Source organism: Mixophyes fleayi, chromosome 2 (assembly GCF_038048845.1).
Source record: "Mixophyes fleayi isolate aMixFle1 chromosome 2, aMixFle1.hap1, whole genome shotgun sequence".
Classification (NCBI taxonomy): domain Eukaryota; kingdom Metazoa; phylum Chordata; class Amphibia; order Anura; family Limnodynastidae; genus Mixophyes; species Mixophyes fleayi.
Genome location: NC_134403.1, coordinates 374489717 through 374505485, shown reverse-complemented (window position 1 = coordinate 374505485; position 15769 = coordinate 374489717). Strand labels below are relative to the sequence as shown.

At 48.2% G+C, this 15769-nt stretch overlaps 1 protein-coding gene across 2 annotated transcripts in view; it reads right to left on the bottom strand.

The window, feature by feature from the left end:
- Positions 1-1444: 1444 nt before the first annotated feature.
- Positions 1445-15769, bottom strand: part of CFAP91 (cilia and flagella associated protein 91) — a 39367-nt gene continuing 25042 nt past the window's right edge. For both annotated transcript variants that reach the window (XM_075197477.1, XM_075197478.1), the window contains exons 8-17: positions 14133-14290; positions 12417-12599; positions 11782-11921; positions 10997-11113; positions 10835-10906; positions 9740-9886; positions 4447-4668; positions 3446-3594; positions 2303-2394; positions 1445-1677 (exon numbers count right to left, since the gene is read on the bottom strand). In XM_075197477.1, the coding sequence (XP_075053578.1) occupies positions 1553-1677; positions 2303-2394; positions 3446-3594; positions 4447-4668; positions 9740-9886; positions 10835-10906; positions 10997-11113; positions 11782-11921; positions 12417-12599; positions 14133-14290 (1405 nt within the window). In that variant the 3' untranslated portion in view covers positions 1445-1552. The remainder of the gene's footprint in view (positions 1678-2302; positions 2395-3445; positions 3595-4446; positions 4669-9739; positions 9887-10834; positions 10907-10996; positions 11114-11781; positions 11922-12416; positions 12600-14132; positions 14291-15769) is intronic.

Below are 15769 nucleotides of genomic sequence, written 5' to 3'. Positions count from 1 at the left end.
ATCTCCCGCCTGGACTACTGCAACCTCCTCCTCACTGGCCTCCCCCACTCTCTTCTCGATCCCCTTCGATCTGTTCTTAACGCTGCCGCTAGGCTTATTTTTCTCTCTCGCCGCTCCTCTTCTGTCTCCCCCCTCTACATAGCCCTTCACTGGCTCCCATTCCCCTTCAAAATCCTCTTTAAGCTCCTCACACTCACCTACAAGGCCCTCGCCAACTCCACTGCGCCCTACATCTCCACCCTCCTCTCTATTCATGCTCCATCCCGCCCTCTCCGTTCTGCCTCTGACCGTCGCCTCTCTTTCCCTCTTATAACCTCCTCCCACGCGCGTATCCAAGACTTCGCCCGCGCTGCCCCCCTCCACTGGAACAAGCTCCCTCCCTCCATCAGAACTTCCCCTAATCTGTCCAGTTTCAAACGGGCCCTAAAAACCCACCTTTTTCTTAAAGCCTTTCTGTCTCCCACTTAACTTTGTACCTTATCTTCTGTCTCCGTCCCCCTACTCTCCCCTGCATCTCTCTGTCTGTCCACCCCTCCCCTTAGATTGTACGCTCCTCTGAGCAGGGCCATCTCTCCTCCTGTTTCCACCACTTTTAACTCTGCTCTCCAGCTACTTAGCCCTCCTCCTCAAGGGTCCTCCACCCCACGTCCACTCTCGCTCCCTCCTCCCCCTGGGGGTCTCCCTGTCTTCCGCGCCCTCCTTCTTGGGCCCCGTCGTTTGCAGATCCTCCCTCCCCCTTCCCCGCCCTCTCTAGCTGTGCATTGAGCTTACTGAGTTACTGTGTTTACTGTACTGTGCTGTCTCCCATTGTATTGTAATTTGTTTGTCCCTGTACGGCGCTGCGGATGCCTTGTGGCGCCTTATAAATAAAAATTAATAATAATAATAATAATAATAATATACATATATAATCAAATAATACATGGTAACACTCTTCATAGCATAAAAATCAGAGCCATTACCACCACACAACAACCAGTTAGTAGAAGAGTTATCAGTTTGCACTTTTTAATATGTCACTGAATCAGGTCCTTTGTTTAGGGTTTGATTTAAATTATTACAAATAAAATGTATGAATTTTAGATATACAAAATAATCTCTTACTGGACTTCAGAGCGACCAGTTATAGAACATTTTTGTTTATGTTCTGTCAGTCTTATAACGTAAATGAGTTCTATCAGGTGGTAATTTAGGAGGATAAGGGAAAAGTTGTAATGAATAAAGGGGCAGTCCTAAGATAATGGTAGGCGGAGCATGTGCATTCCCAGCCACTCCCAGTAACCTTTGCCTGCACATGTTTAGTTAAAAAAAAATTAAGTTTAGTTTTCATTTTTAGTTTCCTAAATTATCTTTATAGAAGGCCGCTATAATACCGGTAAATAAGTGTTTAGATGTTACATGGCGCATGTTATTTACTCCAACTCCCTCTACCAGGTCATGACTATTTGTAAGAGGAAATAATGTTTTATTGTGCAGACAATGAGAAAATAAAACTTCCATGTAGCAGTTATATGAGCACAGGACGCCACGAGGACAGGAATGGAGTCTGCGATCACTCCGACGCTCCCTCCCGGCTCTCTCTCTCCACTGGCGGTTGGGCCTCATTCAGCAGCACCTCTGTGTCTGCGTGGATAACACGGTGAGCCGCCTGGATGTGTCTTCTCTGGGATTTCTTGACTGCAGGACAGAGAGAGAGAGGACAGGATAACATGGTACATACAAAAACCAGACATGTAGATCACGATGCCACTTAACCCTGGCACAGAACTGAGGGACTGGAATCAGATCCCGGAGGTTGGCAGGATCAGTCCATGTGTTTCACACATTTACACAGAAATAATATATGTAAATGAGATACAATAATTAGGCTGTGTATAGTAGGACGATATTGTACAGTCATAAGTCAGATGGGATAGTCGGCATTAATCAGCTGACGGCCCCGGTGTCTCCCACCCAATCAGGGAAGAGCAGGAACACAAGGTGAGGATTACACTGAGGTGTTTTACGTGCTGTAACCCACATCTGGATATATAATATTACACCATCTGGGAGCCCGTGATTACCTGATCTATGACACACAGAGCTACAGTGCACCTACAATCATCTCTTCATAGCTGCCTGCACCCAAATATCGCAGCTTATTAAGCTGCCTCTTCTGGATACAATATTGCTTATATTAATGTATAATATGCATACACATCTATGGAATACAAGATAATTGCTGATGTTCAGTAACAATGTCATATATACGAACATGATCCTCCTCCTGTAAAGGATCATTATCTATGACTGATATTCTCACCTCTATCACGGACACTTTTCTTCTGTATCTCAGGGATGAGGAAACTGTACACCAGCTCTGCAACAATCTCCTCTGACTGCAACTGGGAGCGGCTGTGAAGATGAGGGATACAATTACCCAGACTGACAGGAGAACTGACACACCCAGCCTGGACCTGTGGCCGTATGAATAGTGATGACTGACAGGAGAACTGACACACCCGGCCTGGACCTGTGGCCGTATGAATAGTGATGACTGACAGGAGAACTGACACACCCAGCCTGGACCTGTGGCTGTATGAATAGTGATCACTGACAGGAGAACTGACACACCCGGCCTGGACCTGTGGCCGTATGAATAGTGATCACTGACAGGAGAACCCGACACACCCGGCCTGGACCTGTGGCCGTATGAATAGTGATCACTGACAGGAGAACCCGACACACCCGGCCTGGACCTGTGGCCGTATGAATAGTGATGACTGACAGGAGAACCCGACACACCCGGCCTGGACCTGTGGCCGTATGAATAGTGATCACTGACAGGAGAACCCGACACGCCCAGCCTGGACCTGTGGCCGTATGAATAGTGATCACTGACAGGAGAACCCGACACACCCAGCCTGGACCTGTGGCCGTATGAATAGTGATGACTGACAGGAGAACCCGACACGCCCAGCCTGGACCTGTGGCCGTATGAATAGTGATCACTGACAGGAGAACCCGACACGCCCGGCCTGGACCTGTGGCCATATGAATAGTGATCACTGACAGGAGAACCCGACACGCCCAGCCTGGACCTGTGGCCATATGAATAGTGATCACTGACAGGAGAACCCGACACGCCCAGCCTGGACCTGTGGCCATATGAATAGTGATCACTGACAGGAGAACCCGACACGCCCAGCCTGGACCTGTGGCCGTATGAATAGTGATCACTGACAGGAGAACCCGACACACCCGGCCTGGACCTGTGGCCGTATGAATAGTGATGACTGACAGGAGAACCCGACACGCCCAGCCTGGACCTGTGGCCGTATGAATAGTGATCACTGACAGGAGAACCTTACTGGGGTCCGCTACATGGCGCTGATGCCAGTACACGCCTGTGTGGTCACCTGTCCAGCAGTCTGATCCTGGTCATTAGGTATAACAGATCTCTCACCTGCTCTCCATCTGGTAGGCGATGTCATTGATCTCCTGTGCTTTCCTCACAATCTCCTCTCTGGCCTGCTCTTCTGCTGTGTGAGCCGTGGTACGGAGGATAATGTCCTCCAGGTAGGAGTCCACTGTGCTCTGATGAATGTTAACCACCTGCAGGAGAGAACAACACTTTATAAAGAATTACGTGAAATCACAGGAACGGCGGAAAAAAGGATTTCTTGACTAACAAGGAAAGTTAGTGTTCTGTGAGGACCTCTTATGTTGCAGATGTTAAAATATAACCCCCAAAACTGAGTTTTAGTTGTGTGTGAAAACCTGAAACCTGAACGGTTTCCTTAGCTTGGGTCGGTGGATTTGAGCTCTGTGAGAGGTCCCTCGTTGCTCCTGTCACACACAGCCTGTACAAAGCCCTGCAGCAGTGAGTAGTCGAGTGGTGTCCGACGCACTCTCCCACTGGCTCAGACTTTGTTGTACGGCATCTTGTAACTGGCTGGGAGCACGCAGGGTGGAGAGGGGAAGGGGGCGAGGGGAAGGGGGCCAGAACACTGGACCCCAAGGTAACGTATCACTCAGTATATACAGTCCAACACTGAATATTACTTATGGGTGGAATTATCCTTTAAACCGTCCTGACTCCAGAAGAATGGGATCATACCCCTTCTGTCTGTTCCCAGTGATAATGTAACACATCTTCTAAGAGCATAAAGATATCAGAAATGAAGACTGCAGATTGCAGGTCTAATGTGTAATGTAGATTGTTCTCCCCATATAATCAGATTTAGTTGTATACAGAGACAGAGCTGACACTGAATATGTTACGTGTGTGTCCTAGAACAGGACGTCACCAGTATTATTAACCTGGGGTTAAGCAGTTTAAAAAAAAGTTTTTGTTTGCAATATCATGGAAGCGTCTGCTGAGTATTAGGATGTCACATTAGGGATATTCCTATTACAGCCTTGTGTAAAATACTGTCACGAGCTGTCAGTTTATAAATCACTCACCTGTCTGAAAATCTCGTCCTCCTCCCGTCTACGTCTCTCCTCCACCTGTCTCCTTCCACTCTCTTCTGCTTCTCGGATGCGTCGGTGGCGCTCAGCGAGCATGACAAACGCGTGGATCCTACGTTCTTCCTGCAGCCTAACCAGCTCCTTGGAGAGGAAGTCAAACATGTCGGAGAGGACCCCCCCTTCCAGCCTGGCCAAGTGTTCGTCTCTCATGGAGGTCTGTGGATAGACACAATGCAGTGTCGCTAGTCTATACTTAGATGTTCCAGTTTGTTCCCTCACCTCATATCATCAGATCAATTATAACTCTGATTAACTAAATGTTTGTAGCTTTTGCGGAGCTATATCTAAAGCTGGGTACACACTACAGGGTTTTTGTCCAATAATCGGCTCGACCAGCTGACATACGACCGCTCATTCTAAAGTCGGGTCAGTGTGTGTAGTGACCAAATGGTCGAAAGTCTGCCCAAATGGACGATTATCGCCTCATTTGGTTGGTCGTACTGTTCAATTTTTTTCCGATCAATCACCTAACGATCATGCAGTATGTATGTACTCATGCTGACGATCTCCATAGAGTTTACAGAGTTGGGCTCTTTTCAGCCGATGTTAGCACTGAATGTCAGAGTGAATAAATGTAGAGAGCGCTGTAGAAGGAATAATTCACATGTTTGTTCTGAGACAGAATGTTTCGTTTCAGAGTCACAGAAGCTAACAAAATTCCTTAGGACATTATTATTATTATTATTAATATTTATTTATAAGGCGCCACAAGGCATCCGCAGCGCCGTACAGAGACAAACAAAATTACAATACAATGGGAGACAGCGCAGTACAGTAAACACAGCAACTCAGTAAGCTCAATGCGCAGCTAGAGAGGGCGGGGAAGGGGGAGGGAGGATCTGCAAACGACGGGGCCCAAGAAGGAGGGCGCGGAAGACAGGGAGACCCCAAGGGGGGAGGAGGGAGCGAGAGTGGACGTCGGGTGGAGGACCCTCGAGGAGGAGGGCTAAGTAGCTGGAGAGCAGAGTTAGAAGTGGTGGAAACAGGAGGAGAGATGGCCCTGCTCAGAGGAGCGTACAATCTAAGGGGAGGGGTGGACAGACAGAGAGACGCAGGGGAGAGAGGGAGAGTAGGGGACGGAGGCAGAAGGTAGGAAGTTAAGTGGGAGACAGAAAGGCTTTAAGAAAAAGGTGGGTTTTTAGGGCCCGTTTGAAACTGGACAGATTAGGGGAAGTTCTGATGGAGGGAGGGAGCTTGTTCCAGTGGAGGGGGGCAGCGCAGGCGAAGTCTTGGATACGCGCGTGGGAGGAGGTTATAAGGGGGGAAGAGAGGCGACGGTCAGAGGCAGAACGGAGAGGGCGGGATGGAGCATGAATAGAGAGGAGGGTGGAGATGTAGGGCGCAGTGGAGTTGGCGAGGGCCTTGTAGGTGAGTGTGAGGAGCTTAAAGAGGATTCTGAAGGGGAATGGGAGCCAGTGAAGGGCTAGGTAGAGGGGGGAGACAAAAGAGGAGCGGCGAGAGAGGAAAATAAGCCTAGCTGCAGCGTTAAGGACGGAACGAAGGGGATCGAGATGAGAGTGGGGGAGGCCAGTGAGGAGGAGGTTGCAGTAGTCCAGGCGGGAGATGATCAGAGAGTGGATAAGGCATTTGGTGGCATCTTGGGAGAGGAAGGGCCAGATGCGATCGATGTTGCGCAGCTGGAAGCGGCAGGATTTAGCAATAGAGAGGATGTGGGGGCCAAAGGAGAGAGAGGAGTCGAGGATGACACCAAGGCAGCGAAGTTGGGGGACAGGGGAGATAGAGGTGTTGTCGACATTGATGGAGAGGTCAGAAGGGGATGGGGTATGAGAGGGAGGAAAAACTATGAGCTCAGTTTTGGCAAGGTTAAGTTTGAGGAATCGAGAGGACATCCAGGAGGAGATGGCAGAGAGGCAGGCGGACACCCTAGAGAGGAGGGAGGGAGAGAGATCAGGAGAGGAGAGGTATAGTTGAGTGTCATCAGCGTAAAGGTGGTAGCTGAAGCCGAAGGAGCTGATGAGTTCACCCAGGGAGGAGGTGTATAGAGAGAAGAGTAAGGGTCCCAGAACAGAGCCCTGAGGGACCCCGACTGGAAGGGTGGATGGGGGGGAGAGAGACCCAGAGGTGGTGACAGAGAAGGAACGGTGAGTAAGGTAAGAGGTGAACCAGGACAGGACTGGGCCGGAGAGGCCGAAAGACTGGAGGGTGTGAAGGAGGAGGGGGTGGTCAACGGTGTCAAAGGCTGCAGAGAGGTCAAGGAGGATGAGAAGGGAGAAGTGGCCCCTGGCTTTAGCAGAGAGGAGGTCATTGGTGACTTTAGCCAGGGCAGTTTCAGTGGAGTGGAGGGGGCGGAAACCAGACTGGAGAGGATCAAGGAGGGAGTATTCAGAAAGGTAGGAGGTGAGACGGCTGCAGACGAGCCTCTCGAGAATTTTGGAGGCAAAAGGGAGAAGAGATATGGGGCGATAGTTCGAGAGAGAAGTGGGGTCGAGATTAGGTTTCTTAAGAATGGGGGATACGAGAGCATGTTTGAAGGAGGAGGGGAAGATGCCAGTGGAGAGGGAGAGATTAAAGAGGTGAGCGAGGTGGGAGCAGGTGGTGGGGGAAAGGGAGCAAAGAAGGTGGGAGGGGATGGGATCCAGGGGACAGGTAGTGGGGGGGGGAGGATGAAATGAGAGAGTGGACTTCCTCGCCGGTGGTGGGACGGAAGGAGTGGAGGGGAAGGTGGTTGGGGGGGGAGGACAGAAGAGTGGGAGGGGTAGAAAAGAGAGTGGAGGAGGAGATTTCAAGTCGGATGGCCTCGATTTTAGAGGAGAAGAAGGAGGCGAAATCGGAGGCAGTCAGGGAGGAGGGAGGGGGGCCAAGAGAGTGCTGAAGGTGGCAAAGAGGCGGCGGGGGTTAGAGGACTGGGAAGAGATGAGGGATTTAAAGAAAGATTGTTTAGCGAGTGAGAGGGCATGCTGTAGGATGAAAGGATGAATTTAAAGTGGAGGAAGTCAGCCAGGGAGCGGGATTTTCTCCTGTGACGTTCGGCGGAACGGGAGCATTTTTGGAGGAAGCGGGTAAATTTGGAGTGCCAGGGTTGGGGTTTGGAGCAGCGGGGGTGGACGGAGTGGGCAGGGGCGACCGCGTCCAGAGCGGAGGTGAGGGTGTGATTGTAGAGGGAGACCGCCTGGTTGGGGCAGGCCTGGGAGGAAAGGGGAGAAAGAAGGGTATCGAGAGAGGAGGACAGAGAGGCAGGGTCAAGAGCGTGGAGGTTGCGTATGGACAGAGTAGGTTTGGGCAGGGGGAGGGGAGCAGGAGAAGAGGAGAGAGAGAAGGAAAGGAGATGGTGGTCGGATAGAGGAAAGGGAGAGATGGAGAAGTCGGAGAGATTACATAGGTAGGAGAAGACAAGATCAAGGGAGTGACCAAGGCAGTGGGTAGAGGAGGAGGTCCATTGGGTGAGACCAAGGAAGGAAGAGAGGGTGAGCAGTTTGCTGGAAGCAGGGTAGATGGGGTTGTCTATGGGGATGTTAAAGTCACAGAGAATGATCGAGGGGAGATCGGAGGAGAGGTAGTGAGGAAGCCAGCTAGCAAAGTTGTCAAGGAAGAGGGAGGTGGGGCCAGGGGGGCGGTAGATGACAGTGACGCGGAGATGGATGGGGTAGAAGAGGCGGATGGAGTGAGCTTCAAAAGAGGAGAAGGAGAGGGAGGGTTCAGGGGGAATGACACGAAAAGTACAGGTGGAGGAGAGGAGGAGGCCAACTCCACCGCCTGGGCGGGCACCAGGCCTGGCGGAGTGGGTGAAGGAGAGGCCACCATAGGAGAGGGCAGCGGGGGAAGTAGTATCAGAATCGGAGAGCCAGGTTTCAGTAACGGCAAGCAGGTTAAAGGAGTTGGATAGAAAGAGGTCGTGGATAGCAGTCAGCTTGTTGCGGACGGATCTGGCATTCCAGAGGGCACAGAAGAAAGGGGGAAAGGAGAGGGGGGAAATGGGGATGAGGTTAGCAAGATGAGCAGCGCGCGGGGGATGGCGGGGAGGAACGGGAGAGGTAGGGCGGGGGGAGAGTATGGGTATGGAGTGAGAGCGGGGAGGCATAGTAGGGAGAGAGAGTAACAGAACAGTGAGATAGTGGGGACAGTGAAAAACAGGTAAGAACAATGGCAGGAAGACAATGAAAAGGTGGAAGATAATAACGAATTAGGACGTGGAGGGCATGGAACAACAGTACAGTGAGATAGTAAGGACAATGAAGACAGGTAAGAATGATAGCAGAACAGTAAGATAATAAGGACAGCGGATAACAGATAAGAATAAGCAGGGAGACAATAGCAAGATGGAGGACAATAACCAATTAGGGCGTGGAAGGCAAGGAATAATAGAAGGAGAGGTAATAAGGACAATGGAAATAGGCAAGAATAATAACAGGTAAAAGTAGTTGCTGGTAAATATAAAATCAGGAAAAACAAGATAAAGGCATATAAATAGTAGAATAATAACAGGTAAAAAGTCGTTACTTGTAAATGTACAATCAGGAAAAACAAAATGTGGATAACTATAACAATGTGGTTATAATCAGTGTGACAATGTGACAGTAGTGAATAGATGAATATTGTGCTGTCATTCTCCGGACTAGAGGACCAGATGAAGAGCACAGATCTGAAGGTAAATCGTGTCAGTGTGTATGGATGAATCGTCAGACTGATCGGACCTTCAGTCGTAGGTATAATCATTTGAGATAACATGTTGGTCTGAACAATCCTTCAGTGTGTACCCAGCTTTAGCTGTCCTGGTGATATAACTATGATCTATTTGGCTTTTTAAACATACACAAGTTACTTTTCAAATTGAAAATAAATATATTACAGAAATATGTCTAGTGAGAAAAGAATGTAAACTAATATTAGGGACTCCTGAAACTCTGGTACACATTTGGGAGAGGTAATTTAATATCCACAGGATCAGTAATGTCCCCCGTGTGGATGACAGAAGCTTATAAACACATGACTCCCATTAATCAGATTATTATCAGACATAGAAAACGATGTGGGAGGAGAAGAATTAAGGATTGAAGACATAAAAGGTCACAGAAATCAAACCAGCACCCTAACATCACATTACAGACTAAATAACAGCATCAGTAATAGGCAATGTCCTATATATAAGAGAGCTAATCTGACCAAGTACTCAGTGTGGGCCATTGTTTATATAAAATACTGTACTTTATATGAACTCTATCTGATGTGTTTCCTGAATGTAACATTAGACGCCAGGAATCTCGCGCACCTCATCTTCGCTGATTTCTCTCTGTCGCTGCAGCGTCAGCGTCATTTGTTTCTCTTCCTTTTTCAATAGCTGCCCGTCCTGCTGCAGGGCGTGCGTCGTACGCAGCTCCCGGATCAGCTCCACGCGTTTCTCCTTCCCTTCAAACATCTGGAATGAGATGGGGGAGAAAATAGACAGCGGGGGATATCACCAACTGGGAGCAGACTGGACCTACAGAGTACAGAGATCGCTTCCTACATGAGAGCAGAGTCATCGTACAGAAGACACATAGGAATACATAGGAGCAGAGTCATCGTACAGAAGACACATAGGAATACATAGGAGCAGAGTCATCGTACAGAAGACACATAGGAATACATGAGAGCAGAGTCATCATACAGAAGACACATAGGAATACATAGGAGCAGAGTCATCGTACAGAAGACACATAGGAATACATAGGAGCAGAGTCATCGTACAGAAGACACATAGGAATACATAGGAGCAGAGTCATCGTACAGAAGACACATAGGAATACATGAGAGCAGAGTCATCATACAGAAGACACATAGGAATACATAGGAGCAGAGTCATCGTACAGAAGACACATAGGAATACATAGGAGCAGAGTCATCGTACATAAGACACATAGGAATACATAGGAGCAGAGTCATCGTACAGAAGACACATAGGAATACATGAGAGCAGAGTCATCGTACAGAAGACACATAGGAATACATAGGAGCAGAGTCATCGTACAGAAGACACATAGGAATACATGAGAGCAGAGTCATCGTACAGAAGACACATAGGAATACATGAGAGCAGAGTCATCGTACAGAAGACACATAGGAATACATAGGAGCAGAGTCATCGTACAGAAGACACATAGGAATACATAGGAGCAGAGTCATCGTACAGAAGACACATAGGAATACATAGGAGCAGAGTCATCGTACAGAAGACACATAGGAATACATAGGAGCAGAGTCATCGTACAGAAGACACATAGGAATACATAGGAGCAGAGTCATCGTACAGAAGACACATAGGAATACATAGGAGCAGAGTCATCGTACAGAAGACACATAGGAATACATAGGAGCAGAGTCTCACCATGTTCTGTACCGCGCGCCCACGGATCAGTTTCTGTAAGAAGATCACCGCCAGCTCTCTCTCTTCATCTCCCTGAAAAGAAATAAAACAAAGAGAAAATAATGCACAGTGTCCCTGTATGATATTTTATTGAGTAGAACCTGTACAGAGTGGAGTGCTGACCTCCTCGGGCCCCTGAACTCGAGGGGTGGCAGGTCGGGGGACCGGCTTCTCTATCTTCTGCAAGAATCGGAGCGGCTTCTCCGATTGCTGTGATTTGTTCTTCTTTTCCAGCAAAGCCTGCGGGGCAGAGAAATGGTACCGGGGGTATTAATACCAGTCAGCTGTTACTACACTGACTCCTGCTGTCCCCTAGTGCTGATCTGGAGACATTATCAGAGCTATCCCTTCTGTATGTCGGACTGTTACCATCTCAATTCCCCAACACTATAAGACAAATTCAAATATGTAACCCATCCATCTATAGAGATTACAGCTCGGAGTCCATTAATATGGGAGCCGGAACGTCCGTAACCACCCCATGCACTGGCAGAAGTGACACACAATTTCCAATAGCCCCGGAGTTCCGTATAATCCTCCTGCACATTATAACACCCGACAGCAAATACAGAGAGCAGGGTTTATTGCAGTGAACAGCTCCAATGTACTTTGGTTTGAAATTGAATATTGTAAACGGTGCACAGCTAATCAGTGGAGCGCTGCAGCAAGTGATCCCCAGGCGTGAAGCGTAATAATTCACAATGAAGTTTTCTGTGACATTAAGATCATGGCATGAGGTCACTGAACAGGACATTACTCACACACACAAGCAATAACATGACCCTTCCTCACTTTATGTGACACTAACGGTGTCTTCTCTATGGTGTAACATACTAGTGTGTTATGTTATGTGCCAGAAATATAACACGATTGTTATAACAAGCGACGGGAACACGCGGTCTTCTCACCTCGTGGACTTGCTGCATCTCGAGGTCCAGCAGAGCTTTGCGTTTCAGGAAACCGTCCTTGGTGGTTTTCCTGAGTTTGGGGGTCTGGATACGAGGTTGTGTTACAAAGTCTGGGAGATTGGCCTCCAGGTCCAGTAATCCTGAGCAGAACATTAATATCAGATCCACACAGTATATACACATAGGGCACGAGGAGCTGGGACAATGCAGGTGGCGGCCATGTTAGTACACCTCCGTCATACTACACGTCTAGGGCAAACAAAAGGAGTAACTTTGCCCCTTGGCAAAACCATGTTGCATTGGAGGGGGAGGTAAATTGAGAATGTGGGGACAGATTTATAGTTGGGGTAGGACATGACCTAGATCAACTTTAACTTTTAGTGTACAAATAAAGATATCAAGTATTTGTGTGCTAGATGAAAAAACAGCCAGTATTTATTTTGTAAAATAAAATATTTATGTGCAAAATAATAAACTAATAATAAACTAATTTGCACCCCTTGTAACATGGTTTTGCCAAGGTGCAAATTTACTCCTTTTTTTTGCTTTGCTGTCCTTAACGACTCAGGCCCCTAGATACGAGCAGTGAGGGTCACAAGTGTGTAACTGAGGGACGTGAAGGTAGCGGCCCTCACCTTGGTACGAGTTCAGGAAAGGACTCTTCACGGCGTACCGCTGAGACAGGCGATCTGGGAAATAGCCGATCCTTGTGAGGGGTGCGTAGGTCTGGGACGCGTGGTCTGTGTAATCCTGGATGACATCGCGTCTCTCCAACTTCCCTTCAACATTCCCCATCTTCTTTATTAGCTTCCTGATCACTGTGGAGCGCACAGTAATATGTGAGTGATGGTGCAGTGGGTAAGAGCCCTCACTAACCCCTGTAATACTGATTACATTACATGTTTATGGCTCAGCACAGTTATTTCTCAAGTCAATAAACCATCAATCTCAGGAACGTCCACGAGACACTTTGTGTTAGAGGTTTGACAGAAATCTAGGTTAATTATTCAAATGAGCGGAGATCTCCACGGTAATTACAGACAAGGTCCACGCACCACATCGCCGATAATTTAGCCCCCCCCATAATGTGATAACTTACAGTACAATACATTTGATCATTTGTCCTCCTGTGTAAAATATAAGGATTTGGTGGTTACCTATCGCTTTATACCGAGAGAAATCCAACATGACTTCAATTATCCTTAAACTCTACAGTAAGTAATGTGATTCCTGATAATGCTGGAACAAATCTCCAAAGACAGGAACAATAAGGATTATAAGAATAAGAACTAATAACAGCTTCTTACCCTGCGGTACTGTGATATCACTGCTGGATCAGTAGGAATATAACACGTGTGTAACATGATAGCACGGCTGTACAGCAGGATATAACACACCACTCTCTCACACACATGGAGTATATCTGTATGATATCAGTGTGCTAGGTCAGTAGGAATATAACACGCGTGTAACATGATAGAGGGCTGTACAGCAGGATATAACACACCACTCTCTCACACACATGGAGTATATCTGTATGATATCAGTGTGCTAGGTCAGTAGGAATATAACACGCGTGTAACATGATAGAGGGCTGTACGGCAGGATATAACACACCACTCTCTCTCAGACACATGGGGTATATCTGTATGATATCATTGCTGGATCAGTAGGTATATAACACACGTGTAACATGATAGAGGGCTGTACGGCAGGATATAACACACCACTCTCTCTCAGACACATGGGGTATATCTGTATGATATCACTGCTGGATCAGTAGGTATATAACACGTGTGTAACATGATATCACTGCTGGATCAGTAGGTATATAACACGCGTGTAACATGATAGAGGGCTGTACGGCAGGATATAACACGCGTGTAACATGATAGAGGGCTGTACGGCAGGATATAACACGCGTGTAACATGATAGAGGGCTGTACGGCAGGATATAACACGCGTGTAACATGATAGAGGGCTGTACGGCAGGATATAACACACGTGTAACATGATAGAGGGCTGTACGGCAGGATATAACACACGTGTAACATGATAGAGGGCTGTACGGCAGGATATAACACGCGTGTAACATGATAGAGGGCTGTACGGCAGGATATAACACGCGTGTAACATGATAGAGGGCTGTACGGCAGGATATAACACGCGTGTAACATGATAGAGGGCTGCACGGCAGGATATAACACGCGTGTAACATGATAGAGGGCTGCACGGCAGGATATAACACGCGTGTAACATGATAGAGGGCTGTACGGCAGGATATAACACGCGTGTAACATGATAGAGGGCTGCACGGCAGGATATAACACAGCGCTCTCTCCGCTCCGTACCTTTAATGTGCTCTTTCCGCAACTGTTTGACGCGCTCGTCTTTCTCTGCCTGCAGCTTAGACCACTTACAGTCCAGTCTCTTGGTATCCAGCTCCTTCTGGGTCTCTGTGCGTTTCTGGAGGAGTTTCTGCAGCACCTGGAGCCGCTCGTGCTGGAGCCTGACACAAAGGAATCAGACATGGGATTAAAACCCAAACCATGGTGCTCATATGTACAGCGATCCTCTCCTCATCTGGACCGCATTACGCTGTAACCGGTGCTTCTCATCTGTGATTACTAGTATGTAAGAGAAATGTGTCCATTGCTGTAACTGGTGAAGTCTATAACACTGGTCTGTGTCTCATCCAGCCTAAGTCCAGGACTCTGAGCACTTAGCACAGATGTAGCTGTTTGTATTCATCCCAACTACATCTTAGCATTTGCTCTTAGCGGGGACGTGTTGGGGTTTCCTACACTAAGTGGTTTCTCTGGCAAAGTGTCAGTAAATGCAGAGTTCCCCGACACAGGGAATAACGTCTGCCAGTAACAAGCGTCGGCCGCCCTCACTTCTCACATGTCCCTGGATACTGGAACTTCACAATTATATCTTTGTTTTCCCTGCTTCACTCACACTCTACAATTATGGACACTGCACTACATTTACCTTGTACTGCTCTACCTTAACATTGTTTTGCCATGGTGGCTCAGTGGTTACTACTTCTGCCTCACAGCAATGGGGTCATGAGTTTGATTCCCAACCATGACCTTATCTGTGTGGAGTTTGTATGTTCTCCCCGTGTTTGCATGAGTTTCCTCCTAGTGCTCCGGTTTCCTCCCACACTCCAAAAACATACTGGTAGGTTAATTGGCTGCTATCAAATTGACCCTAGTCTCTCTCTGTCTGTCTGTGTGTATATTAGGGGAATTAGACTGTAAGCTCCAATGGGGCAGGGACTGATGTGAGTGAGATCTCTGTACAGCGCTGCAGAATCAGTGGCGCTATATAAATAACTGATGATGATGATGATGCTGCCTTGCTGTTGTTTCACCACTTATTACATTGCTACGGTCATATCTCCCTTATCACCATACAGACTTCTACCAAAGCCCAGACACCATCCTGAACATTGCCCAGATCGGTCTCTGCACCATCAGGACCCTTCAGGACTCGGCACCACTATGGCCTCAGTATCTTGCTGACCTCTGCACCATAGTGACCCCACTATGTCTATTGCTCCCGTTTCCTCCTATTGTCTGTGCCCCGTGTCACACACCTATACTGTGTCTCCTCTCTGCACCCCATGTCACACGCCTGTACTCTGTGTCTCCTCTCTGCGCCCCGTGTCACACACCTATACTGTGTCTCCTCTCTGCGCCCCATGTCACACGCCTGTACTCTGTGTCTCCTCTCTGCGCCCCATGTCACACACCTATACTCTGTGTCTCCTCTCTGCACCCCATGTCACACGCCTGTACTCTGTGTCTCCTCTCTGCGCCCCATGTCACACGCCTGTACTCTGTGTCTCCTCTCTGCACCCCGTGTCACACGCCTGTACTCTGTGTCTCCTCTCTGCACCCCATGTCACACACCTGTACTCTGTGTCTCCTCTCTGCACCCCGTGTCACACGCCTGTACTGTGTGTCTCATGTCAGCGCCC